The sequence below is a fragment of the Bos indicus x Bos taurus genome, chromosome 11 (genome assembly GCF_003369695.1).
Source record: "Bos indicus x Bos taurus breed Angus x Brahman F1 hybrid chromosome 11, Bos_hybrid_MaternalHap_v2.0, whole genome shotgun sequence".
NCBI classification, from domain to species: domain Eukaryota; kingdom Metazoa; phylum Chordata; class Mammalia; order Artiodactyla; family Bovidae; genus Bos; species Bos indicus x Bos taurus.
In genome coordinates, this window is record NC_040086.1 from 16,035,843 (window position 1) to 16,053,311 (window position 17,469).

The following is a 17,469-nucleotide window of genomic DNA, read 5'->3' on the forward strand; positions in this document are numbered from 1 at the left end:
AGCAACTGAACTGAACTGACTGATAGTTAGGTCTAGTATAGTAGAGTCTTCATTATCACTGGACCAGGGAGTAATCTTAAAAATGATCAAGTAAGTAAGATTTTTTTTTTAGATTACGTATGGTGTTCAGCTGCAGATGACAGGTATGGATAGCCAGAAAGTATCCATGCTTTGTTTATTTCTTTGCTAGCTCAAATGCTGTCTTGAGAAACAAAGGAAAAAAAATGTTTCTGTTTAGCTTCAAACAATTTGTGAGAGATTAAGTAAATTTAGAGGCTAAAACCCGGATCATTAAATTTTTTTTAATTGGCAAGAAACTCTGACATTAATAGTTTTATCACTTCATTTTTAATTATGTGAGATTAATTCCTAGTTTAAAAATCATCTGTAATGAAATACTGGATTTTATATTGGTCAAGTATCCAAATTATATCATATTAAAATCCTCTAATATTTGTGTTGTAGTGAGAAATTTTTAAAAAGTCAAACCTGTAAATAATTCAGCATAAGGAAAGCCTTGGCAATTTATCATCAACATCTTAAAACCTTAATCTATCTTCACTGTATAACTAGATCAGAGAAATACTTTAAAAATACTTATATACTTTTAAAATAAATTATTAGAAACATAAACTTCTCTTATTAAATCAACTTTAAATTATCTGCTAACTACATACTTCTTCTCTGTTTGTTTCTGTCAGTAACATGTATGTAGAATATGAACTTAAAATCACTTTCCAGTCTTCATTTTCTTGCTCTGCCATTCTTTAGATGGAACTGAGTCTGTCCCAGTAAATACATATAGTTTTTCCTAAAAATATAATAATCTTCCCTAAAAATGAAGGTTTAAAGTATCCCTACATGATTTATTGCCAGACATGCTTAGATATGTTGATTTTGAGAGGAAAGTGGACCATCCAGGAGAAGATTCTATCATGTTGTTGAAGATATGGCACCAGGATTAAAGAGAACAGTCAGGGCAGGAGACATAGATTGTCAGGTCTTCAGTGCGGTGGTGTGAGCTGGAGTCCCAGGAGTGTGAGCACATTCTGATGGGAAAGTTTATTATTTTAATTAAAAAAAATTTTTTTATCTTTTGGCCCCACTGCACAGCATGTGGGATCTAGTTCTCAGACCAGGGATCGAATCCACACCCTCTGCAGAGGCAGCACAGAGTCTTAACCACTGGACCATCAGGGAAGTCCCTCTGATAGGAAAACTTAGAGGAACATGAGCATGGGGCCTGGGAATGTGGCTTCAGGGACTCCTCTCCCCACGTGCAGAAGCTGAAAGACATGGATCCTTCAGAAGAGCTAGAGAAGGAGGAGCAGAAGAGGCAGAAGGGAGCCATGGCTACATGGAATCACCGGGGAGCGTGGAGAAGGGATGTCAAAAAGGGGGAATCCTGTCCCCATGTGACGTGCTGCCAGGAGGTCAGCAAGTTCAAGGAATGAGAAAAGGCCACTGAGGATGTTACTGTGACAGCTTCAGTAGAATGGTGAATTAGAAACCTGATTATGTGGAGGAAAAGAGTAACTGAAGGAAGTGGAAAAAATGCCTACTGAATACTCCTCCGAAAAACTTCAGGAGTAAGAGGACAACTTCAGGAGTAAGAGAGAAAAGACAAGTGTTGGACTGGAGGCAGGAGTAAGGAAAGCGCTTTTTAAGGAGGAGACGTCCTGAGTGTATTTGTATACAGAAGAATGAGTGGCTGGCAAGATGGAGCAGCACTTAGAAGGAGTGGTGTCCTGGAGAGTCGGAGAGCGGGGTTGGTGGGGAGGTGGAGGTGGGAAAATGACCCCAAGAAAGGACAGATGAGAGATAAAGGAATTCTGAATCAGCACAGAAGGGTGTGATCTTCAACACACGCTGATGTAGCCAAAAGGCAACATGAAGTTTACCTATGTCAATGAATTTGATGGGGTCTTCCGGTAAACAAGGAGTCAGGGTGTGCAGTGATAGGTGGAACCAGAGGTTCTATGTGAAGAAGATCTGGGAGAATCACTCTCGTGGTCTGTGTGCCAATAAGACATGAATGAAAAGGTTACCAATGGTAGTGATCTGGACAACATCAGGTGGAAAAATCTGAGAATGGTGGGTCCAGTTATCATGGTTTTATTCCTTTCTCCAGCAACCTGATTCTTGCAAACCCTCTTATGAGGCAAAGGCTAGGAAGGAGATGTCCTTCTGGAAGCTTGTTGGTAATGAAGAAGACTTTCTGTGCTACAGTGCACAAGTCACCCTCCTCCCCACGATACATACACACACACATGCTCTGCTTACTAAGAAAGCCTTTGGGACTGAAAGCTGTCCTTTGAGGTCCTCTCCTTTTGGATGTGAACATGTGAACAGGATAGTGAATATTCCCACCTGCTTTGGTACAAAGGTTTGGGAGGCGAGTGATTTAAGTGTGGCAACTACTGAGCGGTATGTTTAAAGAGCCCTCTGTTCTTGGTTCTCTTCGCAGGGATGGCCTAATCAGTAAGGATGAGATGATGGCTTACTTCCTGAGAGCTAAGTCCCAGCTACACTGTAAAATGGGACCAGGATTTGTCCATAATTTTCAGGAGATGACCTATCTCAAGCCAACCTTCTGTGAACACTGTGCAGGATTTGTAAGTCTGTTTTTCAGTGTTTTCCCTTGTATGTAGTGATTTGTGCAGTATTCTGAGAATGTGGGAAAATGGTCCACTGTCAGAGTTCATGGTCTGTCTTAGATCATGTAAACCACGATGGCTCCCTGAAATGAAACATTCGACTAAAAGCAAGATCCGCAGCCGTCTATGGGGTCACACAGAGTCGGACATGACTGACGTGACTTAGCAGCAGCAGCAGCAGGTTTAGCTACACTCTTTCTAGGAATTCAGGGCTGGCAAAGACAGGGAAGGTTGGTGAGGCCTATTAACTTGAGAGAGCAGTTCGACTGTTCATACCTGCCAGGGAAAGTTTCTGCCCAGTGAGTCCTGGCATTCATCACTAAGTGGGTACAACTAAGTGGGGGTATTTCTTAAGCCAGCTCCTCCCAGTTCTTGTTTTATATGGTGTCAATCACTAGAAATCTATCATGACATGGCTCAATAATTCATAGCTCAGAAAGGAAAGAAATCTTTTCAAAGATAAGGTGGTTATAATAATAAATAATATTTACTTGGCATTTGACAGGAATAAACTATTTAGAGACATTAGTGTAATTGATCCTCATAACTAGCCCACGAGGTGGGCATTTCACTCTCCCCACTTGTGTGTGAAGGGAGGGAGGTCCAGGGTGGATAGCCCAATTCTCCCCAGATTTCACAGCCAATAATGACTAGATCTGGGATTCAAATGCAGGTATTCTGGTTTACCTACACCACTGCAATAAAGGAAGGTTGTATACATCATTTCCCACATTTGATGATTCTTTGGCAATTAAGATCAGGTTTGGCCTTGGTATTCATCAAAGACCCTTGAGCTCTGAACATCTTCTAGTTGATACCCTAGTAATAAAAGATGGAAAATGTGGTACCTACACGAGGGTAGCCCAGCAGCCAGGTGAGTGGCATTTGTTCAGGCGCCAACTCAGTTTTGTTAGCTTCGTGTCCTGCTGTGGACCCATACGAAATTCATAGCTGATATCATATAAGCTCCCACTAAATTATATTTTTCCCTTTCATTCTTTTTAAAAAATAGTTTAATATTTATTTGCTTTTTGTCTGTGTCAGATCTTAGCTGAAGCAGGCAAGTACTTCACGCCACACGTGGGCTTCTCTCTAGTGGTACCGCGTGGGCTCAGTGGTTGCAGTGAGCAGGCTTAGTTGCCCTGAGTCTTGTGGGATCTTAGCTTCTTGATCAGGGATTGAAACCTCATCCCCTGCATTGCAAGGCAGTCTTTACCACTGGACCACCAGGGGAGTCCCTCCCTTTCATTCTGGAATAACTGGCTTTGAGGAGCCGAAGGCAGGAGTTTCTATTCAAGCATCCCTCTGAGAATGGATAAATTAGAGGCAGTGGTTACATCAAAGATGGCCCCATGTGATCATAGCAGCTGCTGCGGTCAAGGGGCAAGGGCAGCCTAACAGCTCTCTCCGCCCACCCCAGGGAAAGAGAGGTTCTCCTACCGGCTACAGCACTGGGATTGTGTCACCTGATCACTTGATCATCAAACAAATACGTCTCCTTTTTCATGTTTCTCTCTTCTGAGAGGGACTTTTGCCTGTGTCTAGACCTGAAAAATGCTCGAGTGGGATGGAGCTGTGTGCAACTCTCTACTGCAGAGGGAGGCCCAGGGAATTTCTTTGGCCAGGGCCCGGCTCAGCCAAAAGTCAAGTTGAGGCTTCTGACCCTGGCATGCTATGAGAGTTGGTAGGTGCTTATCAAATCTCGAGGTCTTATCTCTGCTCCCCAGTGCTTCTGGGCGTCTCTCCCTTCCATGGAGGCACAGATTCTGTAGAAGCAACAAGGTAGGATTCCCAGAGCTTCCACACTCCCCTCCTCAACTCATCACAGTGCATTTGCTGCACTAGTTTTTAGAAGCAGCCATGATCAGGTAGAATGCTCTGGACTTGGCGTCCAGAACTCTGAATCTCAATTCTGCCCTTAACTCTATGTCCTTGACCAAGTTATTGATCATCTCGGAGTCTCTACTTTCCTCTTTGTAAGAGAGGGTTAAGACTTACCTGTCGTGTTGTTGTGATGATTAAATATCAGACGTTGCATGCCACAGAGCTCAAAGTAAATCCTTCTCTTTTGTTTTTTAGTGTGCCTTAATACTTTTGGAGTTTAATTGAAATGAAATCATTTACAGTTTTTATAGCCATTTTTACTTTCCAAAATACACTGAATTTCATTGCTACAATATGAGTTGACCTTTACACAGGCATATTAAGCAACAACAACAAAAAACCTCATTGGTTTTCAAAGGGATTTATAAAATACCATGTTCTAGATGGGCATTGAAGGGAATTATGGGGAAATAGAAGGAAATATTTTTTAGTGCCTGTACCACATACTTTTGAAATAAATTCCATTTTGAGGGTAAGGAAGGCAAACAGACACTGCTTGAAATACACTGATTTTAGAATTAGAATCCCAAAGCTGAAAGAGTTTTGCTAATTCCCTTACTTTGAACTCCGGAGAAGTTAAGTGACTTCCCTAAAGTCACATGGATCATGAGCAGCAGAATCATGACTCACATTCAGGTCTCCTGATGCTCAGTCCAGTGCTCCTTCCACCACAAACAATCACTCCTGCAAGAGCCTGAGATCTCACAGTCAAAGGGCTATGGGAAGTATCCTCTCCTGTCCTTGGCTTGTATGCTGACCCAGAGCCTCTTTCTGCCTCGTGTTGTCTCCTGGTTCTTAAGTAAGCATTAGCAAAAAAAAAAAAAAAAGCATTAGCAAGCAATGCTCTGACTTACCTCCTCATGGGTCTCATGCTTGACTTTATCCTTTTCAGCAGTTTGGCAGTTTGTGCAGCTGTGCTAATAACATAGCTGGCTATTTGATCATAGCCAGATAATCAAATGCTTCTTAAACCTTATCCTCTCTTGTCCTAGATCAGTGCAAAACAGCCAGGATCCATGGCATCCTGTCTTTCCTCAAGTGACACATTCTTCACCTTCTTCTTTCCCTACTGATTAGCTATGAGATCTTGTCAAGTGACTTCACCTCTCTATAGCTCAGTCTCCTCATCTATAAAAATGAGAAAATTATCATTACCTATCTCATAAGGATCCGGAGGAGGGCATGGCAACCCACTCCAGTGTTCTTGCCTGGCAGATCCCAATGGACAGAGGAGCCTGCCAGGCTACAGTCCATGGGGTGGCAGAGTCAGACACGACAAGCGACTAAACACAGGGATATTGTGAGCATTAAATGAATTGCTACCCATAGCTTACTCATTACTCACTTACTTTGTGAAACTGCCTTTTACATAGCAAGAGTTCACTCAATGCTATCACTGTTATTTTTATTACAAAGACCAAGGGCTCTGTGAGGAAACATTTTCTCATACCCACAAAGTTTCCCAGATGTGGGACCTTGCAAATTATTTGACTTCCTGCATCATGACACTCACCTTTTATAAAAGGGAAGAAAACTTGATTATCATAAAGATCCTTACAGCTCTGACAGATGTGATTGGCTTACCTACCCACTTCCTTTTCTGCAGTGACACCTCCCCATCCCTCTTCCAGTCATCTGAGACACCTGAGGCCTTGCTTCCAGTTAGTTGTCTTAATAATCCTTCCTGTCTCCGGGGCAAAATGTTACCCTGTCCCAAGAGACATTTGTAACATTTTCTGAAGGAACAAATTACTTTTAAGGCCCAAAGGAATCACTGTCCACTGGTGGGATTTCCTTGTCAGAAAGAGACTAAGGAGCAACCTTCCTACCGCCTTGAATCAGCAGCCACTTACTGTTCTCCTAGGACCATGATGCTCACACTCAGGGCATTGTTCTCCTATAACACATTGTGCACAACACCCCCGTCAGTGTCAATAGCCCCTACCATCTCTGTTTCTATCAAAATGATTTTATTAGGTAGATATCAGTCACTCAGCCTAACCATGAAGAGGTTATGAATGGAGTTTCTCCAACTTTAGGGCTAAGCCCGTTTAATTCATCCATGTTCCCTGCTCCTGAAGTCCCTGGTTCCCATATGCAAGTGCTGCAGGAGGCCTGAGAAAGAATGTGGGAAGTGCCCTTCTTCACGGAGGTTACAGCGAGGCAGAGGCTTGTGAGGACACTGTCACCACGATGATAATCCTCAGCTGCCTGGGCAGACTCCCTTGTCACTTCCTACATCCTACTTCTACCTGGGTTGGCACAGCCCTGGCACAGACCAAACACTGGGCACATGGAGAGAATAATGACATGAACAGATGCAAGAGCTTTTCCTCTTTTGTGTTTCATCAAGGCAGAAATGCTTCTCAGAAAATAACCAAGCAAAATTCAAATGCTTTAGTAGGATGGTTTGCTTGGGTTGCTTAATTTCCTGTGCTGTGTGCTTTGCTGTGCCTAGTCGTTCAGTCGCATCCCACTCTTTGTAACCCTGTGGACTGTAGCCCACCAGGCTCCTCTGTCTATGGGGATTCTCCGGGCAACAATACTGGAGTGGGCTGTCATGCTCTCCCCTGGGGGATCTTCCCATCCCAAGGATAGAACCCAGGCCTCCCCATTGCAGGTGGATTCTTTACCGCCTGAGCCACCAGGGAATCCCAAGAATGCTGAAGTGGGTAGCCTATCCCTTTGTCAGGGGAGCTTCCCCACCCAGGAATCAAACCGGGGTCTCCCGAATTGTAGGTGGATTTTTTTACCAGCTGAGTTACCCGGGAAACCCTTAATTTCCTGTAGGGGGCGCCAAAGCAGTGTGAATTGGAAGGTTGGGAATAGATGTGTGTGCACGGCCATGTGTGAGACATACAGCTAGTGGGGACCTACTGAACAGCGCAGGGACCTCAGTTCGGTGCTTTGTGGTGACCTAGTTGGATGGTATGAGGAGTGGGGATAGGAGGAAGGCTCAAGAGGGAGGGGATATATGTATATATATTATATAGCTGATTCACTTTGCTGTACAGCAGAAACAAGCATAACTATGAGTTGTAAACTAACTATACCCTAATTTAAAAAAAAAAAAAAAAGGAAAGCAGAGGGATCTAGGGCTTCCAAAGGCAGAGGGACAAAATCTTTCTGTCAATTTTGCTGAGAGCGCATTACAACAGAGTCCAATAAATTCACCAGTATCAGCTTCCCATCCCAGCTCCCGTTTGGCTCCCAGAAAGAAAACGGAAGCCAAACTCCTGTTATTGCTCCAGCTGGAGTGGGCTGGGAGAGGGTCCTCCAGTCAGACAGGAAGGGTGTCAGGAGCAGCTACATCCTGTTTGTGCTCCACCAGTCATCGCGCTTCCCAGGACTTCCTTCTCTGTGGCCTTGTCAGATTCCCTGACATTCCTTTGTCTTTTTGTTACAGCTCTGGGGCATAATCAAGCAAGGATACAAATGCAAAGGTATGTAAATGTTATTTTGTTAAAATTTTTAAATGTGACTTTTGGGGCAGAAGTCATAATTGTCTGATGGAAACTTTAAAGCTTTCCGCATCTTGGAGAACCAGAGGCTTTGGGGCTACTGGCAACTGAAGAGTTAATGTGCCCAGGAAAGGCCTCCCTGACAGTTCATTTCCAAGAGCCCAGGCTGGAATTTTATCCCAAGCAAACTATACTTATCATCCCACACACATCTAACCCCTATCTCTAAGATGTCCTGCTTATCATTAGCACACATTCAAGGTGGGAATTCTGAGGAGAGCAAGCCAGTGGAAATACTGTATATAAGAACTTTGTCCTTCAAGGGAAAAAAAAAGAACCCATGCTTATTTCTGTAATACATATACATCTCTTTCGACTCTCACATAGCTAGTCCTGTCTCTACTAAATCACAGATGACGATGAGAGAAGAGGAGACACTTTTGCCCTTTTCAATCAATTTGTTCATATACTCCCCCCATTTAATTGAAGTTTATAGCAATTGCATAAATATATATTTAATAAATGCAAATTATAGATACTTTTGTTGCTACTTGTAGATAAAAGATTATTACATATTATGTAATATGTATTATGCAGACTGTTCATACTGGTTCTTTTAAGAATCTGATAATGCTCTTGAAAAATATAATAAAACCACAGAGGAAAATGTTGTAATCACAGAATGCCTTCAGATTAATAATGTTCCCTGTGATGCCTTTTTTTCTCTAACTGTCTTTCAGTATTTGGCTTTCATCTTACAAAGAGTAGGGAGCTTCCTTAAACCTCTATGGGAGTCACCCTTTAGTGCTCAGGGGGAAAAAAAAATCCCTTTAGTTTTCTGAATCAGTTGTCTTAGTCTAACTTGAATTGTTCCTTGATTTCAAGCAGCAAAGATATTGGTTTCTCCCCCTTATGTCCTAGACAGACAGACAGACAAACACACATACAATTTTATGAAGATGAAAACCAATTAAACCCTAAGATCTCTGTTCATATAGTATTTTCTCTTAAAGATATGTAGAGTGAAAAGTCTAATTAAAACAGACCAAACGTCATTACAATTTGATCTTTCCATGATGTCATTACAAAACCATTTGAAACTGGACCACTTAGGACTGGAGTCCCCAGTCTCCAGGCTGCAGACCAGTACCTGCTATCAGATCAGTGGCAGCATTAGGTTACAAATAAAATGCATGGTATATGTAATGTGCTTGAATCACCCTCAAACCACCTTTCCTACCCCTGGTCTGTGGAAACACTGTCTTCCATGAAGAAATTGGTCCCTGGTGCCGAAAAGTTTTGGGACCACTGATTTAGAGGGAAACGGTTTTGAAAATAATGAGAAAGCTCCTTTTTGGTGGTGAGAGAGAAATATACCCTTTAAAATGATCGTCTGTCCTGTGATTCTAAGAGGAATGTAGAACTCTCATCCTAGGAAATAATTGTGCTGTTATCTTCCAAAGTGGCCAAAATTTTCTACCCCAAGGAGCAATTAACATCTACTTTCTTAACTAAAGCATCTCATGGGACAATCACAGGGTCACTGCATGCCATTTCCAAGCCACAGCCAGTGAAACATGTTTATTGAGCATAAGCTCACCTTGTTTTCTGTTTCTGTGCCAAGAAAGGAAGTGAAGGATGAAATCACTTGCTCTGGAAAAGGTTTGGGGACATGAAGAAGAATAGAAAATGCAGACAAATCCTGAATGGAGGGATGCCTTGCTATTAATAATGAGAGGCAGCAGTAGGTCCTGGGAGAGAGTGGACGCTGAGGCTTCTCACCCACGTTCTGGCTCAGGGAGTGCATTTATGGGGACAGATCTTGGTCTGGAGAAGAACCCCAGTCCCATGTAATTTACAACTAGTTTGAGGACAAAGGCAACTCCTCCCCTCAGGCTGCCCCTGCTTGTTGCTCCCTGGTACTTTAATGAACTGTGTAGAAGAAACAACAGAACAAATAAAAGAGAGAACTTTGGGAACCCCAGGAAGGGAAGAGAGTCCTGCTGGCCCTTTTACTGCCCCAAGACACACCCTGTGGATCTGAGATTAAACACAGAAACAAGGGTGGGGGAGGGGAGTCCTGACAGCCCAAAGACCACCCTGGAAACCTGGTCTGCACCCAACACATGAGGTTCACACTAATCACCTGTGATGCTTTGGGTTGTTTCAGATTGTGGAGCCAACTGTCATAAACAGTGCAAAGACCTCCTGGTTCTGGCCTGCAGGAGGTTTGCCCGGGCACCCTCCTTGGGCAGCAGTCATGGGTCACTGCCTGGAAGTCCCTCGTTGCCCCCAGGTAATGTCCTCTACTTTCTTTCCTATTGTGATTTCTCTCTGCTCACCTTCCAATCCTGCACCTTGGTTGGGTTTTAGATCTAAAACTGGTCAGAGCCATTATTATAAACACAAAGGTCTTCTTCAGGATGAGCAGCAGTGGCTAAAAACCCTTGAACCCTGCACGCTGTCTCTGCTTTCAGGTCTCAATAACTGAGGCCAGTTTCACTCCGCCTCTGATCTGTTCCTCTAGGACCTTGCCCTTCGGACTCCTGTTGTCTGCAACCACTTTGACCGTTTGCTATGAAGCAGTCAGATGTCAAATAATCACGATAATCACAGTAAGCTTTCCCCTTCCAGTGCAGGATGAGGTGTTTGAGTTCCCTGGTGTCACTGCTGGACACCGAGACCTGGACAGCAGAGCCATCACACTGGTCACAGGCTCCTCTGGCAAGATCTCTGTGAGGCTGCAGCGGGCCACCACCAGCCAGGCCACCCAGACCGAGCCTGTGTGGTCAGAGGCTGGCTGGGGGGACTCAGGGTCCCACACCTTCCCGAAAATGAGGTCCAAGTTCCACGACAAAGCAGCAAAGGACAAAGGTTTTGCCAAGTGGGAAAATGAGAAGCCCAGGGTGCAGGCTGGTGTGGATGTTGTTGACCGAGGCACCACGTTCGAACCTGACCAGGATGAAGCAGACATGGATGAGACCAAACAGGATGGTGAGGTCAGTGCTGGTCAAACCACAAACAAAATCAGAAGAGGGAAGCAGAAAGGGACTGAGATGAGCGTTATAGTGAATCCACAAGGCACCCTGGTAGTTTTGAAAGCAGAGTGGTTGGGAATTAAGATATATCACTTTTGCTTTTTTAAAGACATATCACTTTTAGTCTTGCTATTGGCTAATTATGTGACTCTGGACAAATAAATGGTCTCTTCTCCTTGGACCTCAGTTTCATCATGTATAAAACTGAACCAAGGGACTTCCTGGTGGTCCAGTGGTTAGAATTTCACCTTCCAATGCAGGGAATGTGGGTTTGATCCCTGGTCAGGGAGGTAAGATCCCACATGCCTCTTGGCCAAAAAACAAACATAATGGAAACAATACTATAACAAATTCAACATAGGCTTTGAAAATGGTCTGCATCAAAAAAAACAAATCTTAAAAAAAAACAAAAAAAAAACTACAGACACACACACCTGAACTGAATGGGTTCTAAAACTCAGTAAAGACTTTCCTGTCTGTGTACTGATGTGATGTCCAGGGACCCTTGTGTGTATCCAATATATCAGTTCACTATACCCACCAGCTTAGTTTTCCAACTAGAATCAGGGCGCACACTCAGAGAAGGCAGTGGAAGCAAAAAAGTTTGCAGACGGAGGAGAATTGGAAACTCTTGCCCCTACTTAAAAAAAAAGAAAAAAAAGGCTTTTGACAGCATCATGGGGCAGAGGGCGGTGAATATCAGAGGTGGGGGGCTTCAGGATTCTGTAAGAGTCTTTGCCTCCACACAAAAATGATGCTCAAATCATCCAAAGCAAATTGGGACGCATATGGAATATGTTACAATAAGCTGAAAATATAAATTGTTTCAAGATGGACTTAGATAAATTTATTAGTCAATAGTCTATAGTGTATTAAGAAAAAGATTTGAGGAAATTGGTGTCATATTCGTAACCTTTAAAGCAATGTCATGGAAGGCAGCCATTGCCTCCCTACTGAATCATAAACAGAATATTAGGTTAGGCAGAGATCCTACTGGATCAAGCCGATGCTCTTTATTCTCATGATTGGACCTCCACATTCCACTTGTCCTCAGATCTCAGCACAGTCTCCATAGTTATCTATGATGAGAAAAATGTCAATGACCTTTAACTAAAATTCCTTCCTCATTGAAGACAGTAAGGATACTGCACGTGGTAGTCAGTCATACGAAGTTTATTGTAAGTTCCTGCTGAGCCATTGTTTCCCTCTTATAACAATAACTTTTAAAGCAGCTTTATTGAGATATTATAACATTTCCCCATCTAAAGTATATAATTCAGTGGGTTTTCGTATATTCACAGAGTTGCACAACCACCACTACAATCTAATTTAAGAACATTTACACCATGTGCTGGGTGGACTACATGATCTTTTAATTCTCTCTAAATCTTGAGAGCACAAAATACTGGTCATTTGTGATGTTCCCTCAAAATTATCTGATAAATTGCTTTCTGGGGATAGTTTTATTTTACCAAGAGAGATCCCTTGGTACAGCAGGCTCTGATTCATGTTGCAGGATGGCTGACTTCAGCTGAGGACACTGAAGGCAATTGTGTTGGCATTTGGAAGGAGCAAGATAAGAAACTCTGAAGAACACTCCAACGCTCAGGAAGTTATCTGAAAAGATCCCTGGACATTCACTGGCTTGTGACGCTGTGGGATCTGTGACTAAACTATGGGCCAGAGGATTTACCCTATGAACTATTTATTTCCTCCTCCCCTGCTCCTAGTGAGGTGCCACAGAGAGATGTGTTATGTCGTTGGTGATTTCCTCTCCTTTCTCTAGAGCCATTTATATACGGGTGAAATGGAAGCTTTTGGGCACGTACTTGATATTCATTCTCTAAACTCAGACTACTTTTCTGTGAGAATGTTACTTCAGTGTTTTTATAAACTTCTGAGGGGGGTGTTTAACGAGGAGTCAATTTAATGGTCTTTTTGGGTGCTTTTTGGATGGGACCAGGACTTAACATTTTCTTGAGAGACAAGGAAGCTCTTCTAGGCTTGGAATGTAGTGGTTCTTCTAATAATGATCTGTTGCAAGGAGAAGCTGTTTACATTGTTCTTACTGTACAAAGTGCAACAAACCACACTTTTATAATCATATGTCTTACCAATTCTGCATCACTAGGTAGCCATGATAGATACATCCATGAAAACTCTCCTAATATTTATAATTGCCATGGGGAAAAATTCACTAAATGCTTGTCCCATCTGACTAGGTTTAGCCATCTTTCCTAAGACTGCTATTAATTAAGTGTCAGTAGCAATTTAAAAAATAAATTCAAGTTTTAGGGAATAAAATTAAGGAGAAAAACAAACCATCCCTCCAACCACATACTGAAATATTTTTAAAACTCAACCAGCAATTTTTAAAACCTCAAAATAGTTTTAAGACTTCCGTTTGTTGAAAAAGAAAAAAAATTTGGTTGTGAAAGAGAGCTGGCATGTTCTTCCTAAGAAATTGCCATCCATGGTTAAAAAAAAGAGAGAGAGAGAGACATAGAAAGCAAATCACCACAAACTGCCTCTGATTAACATTTCATTTAAACTTTTAAAGTATCAGGGTTTTGAATATCTTCCTTGACTCAGCGTTACTAGACACGGGTCTGTTTCTTACATGATGAATTAGGAGAAAGCGCTTGGTTCAAGATATTGAAAAATAGAGGTGGGTTTGAGCCTAGGGGTGAGGAGAATGAGCTGCTACCAAGTGACCAGTCAGAAACTGGATCCACAGAGGCGCACTGGTCTGCATCTGGAAGCAATCCATGTAAGACTGAGTTTCTTTGGGGGCAGTTGCTTCAATAAAGAAATGCCTTTCTTCTCACTTTCCATTAGGTAAATGAGGACAGTTCTGTTCAGGAAGCACTTGTTGAGGACCTGCTCTGGGCAGGTCCTGTGTTAGATGCACAAAGTGGAGCAACCCTTCATCTCTCCCCTTGGAGATGAGAGTCTGTGCGTGTTAAGGCAAAGTGACTCTCTAAAATACTGTTTCAAATTTGCTAGAACTGACTTAATCAGGCCAAACAGATCCAGAGATCAGTTTGCAAAAATAATGCAAATTAAATAAAGTTATTAGGTGAGGGGTCATGATTGAGCTAGAAAATATAAGAACTCACCATTTGCAAGCACCTCAGAAAGCAAACAGCCATTCTCAGCATTGGTTCTATGTATATGCACTCTCTATTCCTATTCATAAATGCAATGAAATACATGTTATCAAAATTAATAACAGAAAATGGCAATTTAAGTACAAGAAAACTTTCTTGTGTGTATGTCTTGTTAAGGAATATTAAGACTTATTTTTCATCTCAAAGCAGTTATTTCACTTGCCATTTAGTTTGTGTTATTTTTGAGATTTCAAATATACAGAAAGTTTTATATGATCAGCCTTCCTGTTACAAAGATATAAATGAAACTGGAGTAAAAACAAACCAAAAAAAATAATAAAACAAGCATATTTGTGTGTATATATGTATATAAATTATTTTGTATATGTGTGTTTATATATATACATGGCTAGTGGTTAGGGTTCAGTGCTTTCACTGCTTCCATGGCCCAGGTTTAATCCCTGGTTGGGAACTGAGACCACTCAAGCCATGTGGCAAAAACAAAAACAAAACCAGTGAGTATTATTAGATACCAGTGGGCTTCCCTGATGGCTTAGCAGGTAAAGAATCTACCTGCAATGCAGGAGACATAGGAGACACAGGTTTGATCCCTGGGTCAGGAACATTCCTTGAAGGAGGAAATGGCAACTCACTCCAGTATTCTTGCTGAAAAATCCCATGGACAGAGGAGCCTGGAGGGCTACAGTCCAAAGGGTCACAAAGAGTGGGACATGCTTGAGCAAACACACACAAAGGAAATATTAGATATGGCAATTGAGTCTTCATTGAAAGATGTACAAACTGGATTGATGCTTTTCCAGATCTGTCTAAACAAGAGTGATCCTAATTGATATTTTGAACACTTTATGTGGAGTGACTGTTTCCTGAAGTAATAATGTCCCCAGATTTCCATGGTAACAAAGTCTTTCCAAAAATCAAAGAAGTTTGTTATTTGACAATGAAGGCAGGACACCTACAGAAGGAAGTGCCAAAATGTTATTGATGGCAGGAAGCTTAAGCACCCTGAAGATAAATATCTGGATTTTTGACAGAGGAGGTAAATTCAGTCAAATGAGATTCCCACAGCACACCTTTGGCATGCAATCCACAGCCAGATTTAAATCCCATCTCTGCCAGTTGTAATCATGAGATCCTGGGCAAGTTATGTACATATCTTTGAGCCTCAGTTTTCACGTTTGAAAAGGAGAGATTTCACTACCTTCTTCAACTACTTGTGTTGAAGTACAACTACCTGTGTGTGTGTGTTCAGTTGCTCAGTCATGTCCAACTCTGTGACCCCATGGACTGTAGCCTCTAGGCTCCTCTGTCCATGGGATTTTCCAGGCAAGAATACTGGAGTGGGTTGCCATTTCATCCTCCAGGGGATCTTCCTGACCCAGGGATCAAACCCTTGTTTCCTGCAGTGCAGGTGGATTCTTTACCCCTAAGCCACGGGGAAAGCCTTCTACCTTACAGAGTTTTAAAGATCAAGTCTAATAATACATGTAAAAGTACTTTGTAAAGACCTTATAAGAATATTATTTTGTAGTCAAATAGGGTTCTTTTCTAAACTTGTCTTTAGACTACATACTTACATGACTCTGTTCTTTGGAGGCTCTAAATCCAACTTTTAACTAAATTTTGTGTCAAAGAATTAAACAAATATTCACAGGGTTTTATTTTTTATTCCTGGCACTGTGTGTGTATAGGGCCAGCTCTGTTCTGTTTTCTAACACTGGTTATTCTCACTCTGTTTGAAAATAGATAGATGAGATTATGAAACCAAATGGGTAAAATGTAAATAAGCTTAGAGAAAAAGATCAAAGTATAAAGGTGCTTAAGAGGTTGACCTTTTGAAAGAATTTATTTTACTACAGGGATACAAAAGGAAAATAAAACAACTTTTTAAGTAAAAAGTATTCCATTTATTTGACATCCGCAATGTATTCCATAACTACTGAAGGTGGTAATGATAGGAAACTACTTGAATTTAAGGTTCATCAGAAAACTGCTTCCTCCGTGCTTCATCCAAAGCTTGCTTGCTGAAGTTTAGAGAGTACTCAGACCTTGAACAAAAATATTTATTCTCTTTTTAAGAGGTTAATGGCAACCACGTTGGAATTCACATCTATTCAGAATCTAAGTGACTTGCAGTTTACACAAAATAGCATAAGGAAAGCATCACATGGGGCATTCTATAAAGCAGTGGACCCTAATGCTTCAAAAATAAAATGGCTTTAAAAAAAAAAGTAGAAAGAGGGACGGAGCAGTTATGGCTCAACCAAAACCCAGCAACAAATTGAGGTGTTGTAAACCTTGATTGGATTCTGGACCAAAAAATAAATAAAGCAGACATTTTGGGGAGGGCAATTAAATATTTAAATATTTAAATTTGGGGAATTAAATGACGTAGGGAATGAATGTTATTAATTCACTCCAGTCTGAGATTTTGTGGTTATGTAGGAGAATGTCTCAGAGAAGGAAATGGCAACCCACTCCAGTCCTCTTGCCTGGAAAATCCCATGGATGGAGTAGCCTGGTAGGCTGCAGTCCTTGGGGTTGCTAGGAGTCGGACACAACTGAGTGACTTCACTTTCACATTTCACTTTCATGCATTGGAGAAGGAAATGGCAACCCACTCCAGTGTTCTTGCCTGGAGAATCCCAGGGACGGGAGAGCCTGGTGGGCTGCTGTCTATGGGGTTGCACAGAGTCAGACACTACTGAAGCGACTTAGCAGCAGCAGCAGCAAGAGAATGCCTATTTTTAGGAGATACCTACTGAAGTAGTTAGGGATGAAGTATCAATATCTGCAATCTACTTTGAAATGGTTCAGTAAAAAGGAAAGCATTTTCTGTAGAGTGATAAAGCAAATGTGGCAGGATGTTAACAATTGTTATATTAGGTAGAGTGTTATGTAATAGGGAAGAACCTTTGTATTCTATTAGAAGCTAATCACTAAAGGGATGTTGCCTATAAGCTTAAATTATATATAATGGTGCATCTCTGGGAAACTTGCCTCCCAGGTAATGAGTATTAAGCTAAAATACCTTTGTTTAGCTCACAGGAAACAACCTGACCAGGCCTGCCTGTGAATGACTACAGGCAGGAAGAAATTAACATCCCTTTAGGAGGCTGACAGGAACCAGGAAATGTTTGACCTTACTTGTCCTCCTTTTAGTTTAAAAGAAGCCTGAATTCTAACTCAGGCAAGATGGTTCTTTGGGACATGAGTCCACCATTTTCTCAGACTACTGGCTTTCTGAATAAAGCCACCACTCCTTGCTCCAAAAACTTCTCTTTTGATTTATTGGCCTGTC

General features: G+C 41.8%; 1 protein-coding gene across 5 annotated transcripts in view; it reads left to right on the forward strand.

Annotated features, from left to right (window-relative positions):
* The window catches only part of RASGRP3 (RAS guanyl releasing protein 3), a 117,705-nt gene extending 103,195 nt beyond the window's left edge, over positions 1 to 14,510 (forward strand). For all 5 annotated transcript variants that reach the window (XM_027554989.1, XM_027554991.1, XM_027554990.1 and 2 more), the window contains exons 14-18: positions 2,468 to 2,615; positions 7,948 to 7,984; positions 10,173 to 10,298; positions 10,637 to 11,001; positions 12,557 to 14,510. In XM_027554989.1, coding sequence (XP_027410790.1) covers positions 2,468 to 2,615; positions 7,948 to 7,984; positions 10,173 to 10,298; positions 10,637 to 11,001; positions 12,557 to 12,565 — 685 coding nt within the window. In that variant the 3' untranslated portion in view covers positions 12,566 to 14,510. The remainder of the gene's footprint in view (positions 1 to 2,467; positions 2,616 to 7,947; positions 7,985 to 10,172; positions 10,299 to 10,636; positions 11,002 to 12,556) is intronic.
* The last annotated feature ends 2,959 nt before the right edge of the window (positions 14,511 to 17,469 follow it).